The 7,455-nt window shown below is 44.1% G+C and overlaps 1 protein-coding gene across 1 annotated transcript; it reads left to right on the forward strand.

The window, feature by feature from the left end:
• The first annotated feature begins 527 nt into the window (after positions 1 to 527).
• LOC115956546 lies at positions 528 to 2,465 on the forward strand. The gene is made up of 2 exons (XM_031074889.1): positions 528 to 1,870; positions 2,123 to 2,465. Exons 1-2 carry the CDS (start codon positions 528 to 530, stop codon positions 2,463 to 2,465), a joined length of 1,686 nt encoding a protein of 561 aa, XP_030930749.1.
• The last annotated feature ends 4,990 nt before the right edge of the window (positions 2,466 to 7,455 follow it).

Consider the following 7,455-nt stretch of genomic DNA (forward strand, 5'->3'; position numbering starts at 1 on the left):
CCGACAACAAAGGAGAGCCCAGGGCCTGGCATAACTCAAAATACTTGTGGCGCACGTTTGAAATCCGAAAGAGTCCTAAAAGAAATCAGAATGCTAATGCGAGGGTAGTTCTAAAAGATACGCGCGTTAATGGAAAATCCACTCTACAAGGAAATGTCTTGTCCATCACGTTTGGGATTACTCGATGATTCCTATAAGGAAAAGACTTTTACATCAAGGAGGAGAGGTTGACCTACTACTATAAAAACCCCAATACCTTCACAAATCGAGGTACGAATAATTTACCATCTCTAACACTCTAGAGTTGTGAGAATAATTCTAACTTGACCTTCGGAGGGTATTTGGCCGGCACTACACCGGTGCTCTCTAAGGTCTTTTGTTGTTTTGTTGTGCAGGTCCACTTTGAGTCACGAGTGCTGTGTGACTTATTGGTGATATTTTCGGCATCATCAATTGGCACCGTCTGTGGGAAACGTAGCACATTATCGCTTCCTAGACAAAAGAGTTATATGGTACTCACTCGCTCAATGGCGACCACTAACGACGTCTACTATGCTAGCCAGGCGCTCTGTAGTGCCGAAGAAAGATACCCACCTATGGAGAAACTTGCCTTTGCATTAGTCACGGCGGCTCGCAAGCTCAAGCCATACTTTCAAACCCATACGGTGAACGTCATGACGGACAAGCCCTTGCGACGGGCGTTGATCAATCCTGAAGCTGCGGGTCGACTGACGTTGTGGACTATAGAGTTGAGCGAGTTTGATATCAAGTACTGCCTACGGACCGCCATTAAAGGACAGATCGTAGCTGACTTTATAGCAAAATTTACTCATGAGGAAGACAAGGGGGCAGAAGAGTCCCCTCAGTGGAGCATATATACTGACGGATCATCCAATAGACGAGCTGGGGGGGCTGGCATCGTACTGCTGTCACTCGAAGGAAATAGGGTTAAATGTATGGTCCGTCTTAACTTCCCCATCGCCAACAATGAAGTGGAATATGAAGCATTAGTAGCAGGCCTCGACCTCGCCAAAGCTGCAGGAGCTACGAGAGTAGTCATTTACTGCGACTCTCAGGTCGTAGCCAGTCAAGTAAACGAAGACTATGAATGCAAGGGTGAAAGGATGAAGAGATACCTTGATCAAGTGAGGGCAAGAGTTGACGACCTAGAAGCCAAAATCATCCAAATTCCTAGTGGAGAAAATGAGCACGCCGACCGTCTAGCCAAGACCGCTTCAGCCGAGCATATGATAACCCCTGGTAATGTACTCTCTTTTGTTCAGATTTCTCCACTAATAGATTCCGGCAACATGCAGGAGATTGGCTCCGAAAGCATCTGGACCACACTGTTAGTTTCATACTTAAAAAACGGGGTCTTACTAGACGAGGAGGCAGCAAGAAAACTAAAGGTCCAGGCGGCAAGGTTCGTCTTGATAAAAGACGTCCTGTACAAAAGAGGCTTCTCCCGTCCATATCTGAGATGCTTGGGTGCCGAAGAAGCAGACTACATCATGAGGGAGGTACACGAAGGAATCTGCGGAAACCATTCAGGGTTGAGGTCGTTGGTACACAATCTGGTGCGAACTGGGTATTACTGGCCAACCATGCAAAAGGATGCCGAGGCTTATGTTAAAAGCTGCGACAAATGCCAAAAATTCAGTAATATTATCAGGCAACCAGCCGAAGAACTAACACTGATGACGGCTTCATGGCCGTTCGCTCAGTGGGGACTAGACATTATGGGACCTTTCCCTACAGCGGTACGACAACTGAAGTTCCTGGTAGTGGGTATTGACTACTTTACAAAATGGGTAGAAGCGGAATCTTTGGCCACCATTACGGAGAAGAACATACAAAGTTTTGTCTGGAGGTGCATCATATGTAGGTTTGGTATTCCTAGAGTCCTTGTCTCGGATAACGGGAGGCAGTTCGACAACGACTACTTCCGGGATTTTTGCTCACATCTAGGGATAAAGAACCACTACTCATCCCCCGCCCATCCTCAGGCTAATGGCCAGGTTGAAGTCACGAACCGATCTTTGCTTAAGATTATCAAGACTTGGCTCGAGAGGGCAAAGGGCATATGGCCTGAAGAATTGCCAAGCATACTATGGGCATACAGGACGACGCCAAGGACCCCCACAGGAGAGACACCATTTCGACTTACGTATGGGAGCGAAGCAGTCATCCCGGCCGAAGTTGGGCTCACGAGTTACAGGGTGCACAACCATGACGAGAACAAGAATGACGAGGCAATACGGCTACAGCTGGACCTGGTAGACGAGATTAGGTCTGCAGCGGAACAAAGGCTCGCTAGATACCAGGACCACATGGCCAAATACTACAACTCTCGGGTTCGACACAGAGACTTCCAAGTTGGAGACCTCGTAGTCAGAAAGGTCATGGGCACCGCTAGAGACCCTACACAAGGGAAGCTCGGCCCCAATTGGGAAGGACCTTACTGAGTTATGTCATGGCAGAGGAAAGGCACCTACCACCTGGAGACGATAGACGGAAAGAAGCTGCCACATCCATGGAATGCCGAGCACTTGAGAAAGTACTACTAGTAGTAGTAATACGGCGAACAGCAACAATCCCAATTGCCCAGCTTATTTAAACTTCTAACTACAATTATTAGTTTTTCTTCAACTATTTTTTTGCTACAATCTTTTTGTGCCTTTTTAAGCCCAAGGGGGCAGGTACTTTTCCCTACAAATGCATTTTCTTTTAAGAAGAATAATCAGATACAACTTTGATTTTCTACATGGATTTTTTATTATATGTTATAGAAAGTCCACAATGTGGACGGATCATCCCAAGAGGATGACATTTTGAAGTCCAAAACGGACGAATACAAAACAAGTCCACAAAGTGGACGGATCATCCTAAGAGGATGAAAGTTTGAAGTCCAAAATGGATGGATACAAAACAAGTCCATAAAGTGGATGGATCATCCCAAAAGGATGAAAATTTGAAGTCCAAAATGGACGGATACAAAACAAGTCCCTAAAGTAGACGGATCATCCCAAGAGGATGACATTTTGAAGTCCAAAACAGACGGATACAAAACAAGTCCCTAAAGTGGACGGATCATCCCAAGAGGATGACATTTTGAAGTCCAGAACAGACGGATACAAAACAAGTCCATAAAGTGGACGGATCATCCCAAGAGGATGAAAGTTTGAAGTCCAAATGGACGGATACAAAACAAGTCCGTAAAGTGGACGAATCATCCCAAGAGGATGAAAATTTGAAGTCCAAAATGGACGGATATGAAACAAGTCCACAAAATGGACGGATCATCCCAAGAGGATGACATTTTTGAAGTCCAAAATGGATGGATACAAAACAAGTCCGCAAAGTGGACGGATCACCTAAAGGGTGAAATAACTTAGTCCACAGAGTGGACGGATCACCCAAAGGGTGAAATAACTTACAAAGTCCACAAAGTGGACGGATCACCTAAAGGGTGAAATAACTTAGTCCACAAAGTGGACGGATCACCCTAAAGGAGAAAGTAATTAAAGTCCACAAAGTGGATGGATTGCGCATAAACTGGAAATACTCGTGTTAGACGGATAATAAGAATACATGTGTACAACTAGACGGATACCAGACAGTCAACACCTTTATTCAAAAATTACATAGATAGGCATTTTCTTAATCTCTCCTTTATAAAGAGAACGGATGTTGATGAAAGTTTCAAACAAAAAGTATTAGCAAGCATAAAATTGTAAGATAATGCATTAATGACAGATAAAACCCTCAGGGGGCAATTGTTTAATACAAAAATAAAGGACGGATCGTTCTCAAAATGAATACAAAAAAACAAAAAAAGAGATGTAATATTAATCTACACTTTTGGGTTGGCATCTCGGACATCCTTCGCTTGAACTGATTCTCCGTCACCTTGAACCGCTTCTTCACCAAAGAGGTTGTCTGTATTCTTTGAAGCGACGGGCAAAGCAGACGTCTGATCTTGGTCATTGACATTTATCATTGACACGTCCAGTTCAGGGTAGACTTTCTTAACTTGACGGAGTGCATCATTAAAGTCTTGAAGGAACGATCCCCCCAGCTCGCCTAATAAGGCGTCGGAATCATGATATTCACGGACTGCAACCTCCTTAGCTTGACGGAGCTTTTCCTTCAAGTCTTGGACTTCCTTTCCTTTGGCTTTCAGGGCCTTCCCAGCTTCCTCCGTCTTCTGCTCAAGCTCTTTTCTCGCCTGTTCTGAAAGGTCAAACTTCTTCTCCATTGTAGACTTCCACTTGTGAAGTTGACCAAGATCATCCTCAGTCTGCTCTGCCTTTGCTCATACACGTTCCAGAGCTGCCTCACTGTTTAGACACCGGTCCATTAGGCCTTTCATCATGACCAAGGACTGAAATAAACAAGTTAAATGGTGTTAAAGAAAAAGTTAAGCAGAGTGGACGAACTCAAATTGACGGATAAAAGTTACCTATGCAACGACAAAGAGACCCGTCTCCCCCATTGCCTCCGTCGAGTGATTGCCCAAGTCCTCGTAGTCCTCCAAGGAAATAATTGATGAAAGTTTCTCCAAGGCAAATTTGGAGTCGTCACGGAGGAGAGGAGGGGGCTTCTCTTGGCTAATGGACGGGGCCTTCATTAAGCCCTTACCAGACCTGTGTTTCACTGGGGTGACGATCTTCGCACCCTTAGCCATCAACCCTACGACGGGTTCCAAAGGGACCTTTTGCTGCTAGTGTGGACGGTCAGATTTGGACGGCTGTTTCCTCTTTATCGACGGCACCGTCCCCTTAGGAACCACAACCTCGCCGAACTCCTTTTGCTTGGTGGCCTGTGATTTTATGAGCGCCTTCCTCTTAGCATCGTCCATCTCTGTAATGTAGGACGGATGAAGTTACTTGCATATAATTTAAACTATTTATGAAAGGATGATGGACTTACGTCTGTGAACTCTTTCGTCGTATCTAATGGCTTCACGGGTAGGTTCGGGACCGTCACAATACCAATGGATTGTTTTCGGATTTACCAATTTCGCCCAAGTCCTCTCTTCCGGCTTCGTCTTCTGAAAAATCCTTTCAAGGAAACTAAACTCCTTAATACTAACTTGTGGGAGTCGTCTACCTGCAGAAAAAATAGACGGTTAAAGGAAAAGAACTATAGCTAACGAATGTAAAATATTTGCAAATTTGATGGATGCATACGAGATGAATGTAAAACTCCCCAAGTTGTGTCGACGGGCATATACTCCGTCTCTCCTGGCCAGCTCATCCATCCGTCACCCTCTAGGAAGAAATAACGACTCTTCCAGTCTCTATTTGAGTCAGGTATTTCAAGAATGACCTTCAACAACGAGCTCCTACTGGTGAAACTATAAATTCCCCTTGACCTGTCAATCTCGTCTGGACGGTAGCAATGAAGGAATTCACGCACCGTCAGCCTCTGAGCACCGTCTGTCATTGCACCATAGAGAATCTCCATGGCTATGAAGACCCTCCAGGTATTTGGGGATATCTGGTTGACGGACAGACCTAGATATTTTAAAAGTTCTCTATGCAATGTACTTAGCGAAAACCTAAGTCCCGCCTTTAGCATCTGCTCATACACTCCGACACCTTCTACCCCGTCGTAATAGCATTTCTCTGATACGTAGGGTAGATAGATTGGAATGTAGTCCGGAATTTGAAAGTTAGTCCTAAATGTGCTGAAATGTTTCTCTTTAATGATAGAATTGAATTTATGCACCGTTCACTCTGGTAGCATGATGAACTCCCTAAGTCCATCAGCACAGATGACGGGTCCCAATGGTAAATCCTCACCGTCATCAGACGTCTCTTCTACTTCAACCATCTCCGTATCCTCATTTGTTGAGGACGAGGAAGAGGTGGATGGACTCCTCTCTTCGCCGGGACTCTCTAGGTCTTTATGACCGGACGGGTATACTTCCTCGTATTCCGTCCCATCACGAACCACTGACTGATTACTTGATGCACTAGACATTGCCTACAATTGACGACAAAACCTAAGACTGACGGATCTAAAAGTGTTGACGGATATGTTGATCTAGCTAAATATAATTGCAAATACAAGACTTGTAAATAAGAATTGCAATACTCACCGTTCTCTGAATTAACTGAAGGTCGACGGTTGTATGGTCGACGGGTATGGATGTAAGATGGATTGCTCTGACAAGGTTGACGGTGGCACTCTGACAAAGTGTTTTGGCTGAAAAATGTATAAATGAGGATGGAGAAGTGTTATATATATACCTGAAATGCACGGAAGACAAAGCAACGCTTCGATCCGATAGAAAATCCAATCGTAAGGCAACACGTGGCATGCTCATAAATGCTTGACAACCTATCATCAAATAGTTGCAATTCGTCTCCTCCTGGAGAACCGTCAACTTCAATGATCTAAAGCCCCCGTCCTAAATTTTCTTTGATCGACAATCACAAATAATATTAAACTGTCACCCTAAGGGTCCATCCCTCTAAGTCATGACGGACCCATAGAGTGAAGGGGGCAACTGAAGGGGTAAAAAATAGTATGACGTTGGGCCTGACGGATCCGAGCCCGTGGGTCGACAACAAAGGAGAGCCCAGGGCCTGGCATAACTCAAAATACTTGTGGCGCACGTTTGAAATCCGAAAGAGTCCTAAAAGAAATCAGAATGCTAGTGCGAGGGTAGTTCTAGAAGATACGCGCGTTAATGGAAAATCCACTCTACAAGGAAATGTCTTGTCCATCATGTTTGGGATTACTCGAGGATTCCTATAAGGAAAAGACTTCTACATCAAGGAAGAGAGGTTGACCTACTACTATAAAAACCCCAATACCTTCACAAATCGAGGTACGCATAATTTACCATCTCTAGCACTCTAGAGTTGTGAGAATAATTCTAACTTGACCTTTGGAGGGTATTTGGCCGGCACCACACCGGTGCTCTCTAAGGTCTTCTGTTGTTTTGTTGTGCAGGTCCACTTTGAGTCGCGAGTGCTGTGTGACCTATTGGTGATATTTTCGGCATCATCAGCTACAATATTATAGAGGCACGCTGATGAATGTAGGATAATTCTCAAGAACAAATGGCAGGATTTAGAACGTCAGAAGTTAGACACAGCCTCTAGAATGAAAGCACAACTTCTTCCAGGAAAGACACAAAAGCAAGAAGTTGAAGGATGGATCCAAGATGTAGAAATTAAACGATGAATGGTGAAATAGAAGTTCAAATCATATATACATCTATTTACAATGGCATCAGTATTGGACATTAAATCATTCTTAGCCACACGATATCATTTTGTTTATTTTGTTTATTTATTTATTTATTTTTTTCATTTACAGAATCACGTATTATGGGTTTATCACTAACAGCTGTGCTAGAAGAAAAGAAAAAGACAGGTCACAAAAGAGGTTGAAGATGAAGCTAATACAAGGGAGACCATGAGTTGAGTGATGAGATAC

Source organism: Quercus lobata, chromosome 8, assembly GCF_001633185.2.
Source record: "Quercus lobata isolate SW786 chromosome 8, ValleyOak3.0 Primary Assembly, whole genome shotgun sequence".
Classification (NCBI taxonomy): Eukaryota; Viridiplantae; Streptophyta; class Magnoliopsida; order Fagales; family Fagaceae; genus Quercus; species Quercus lobata.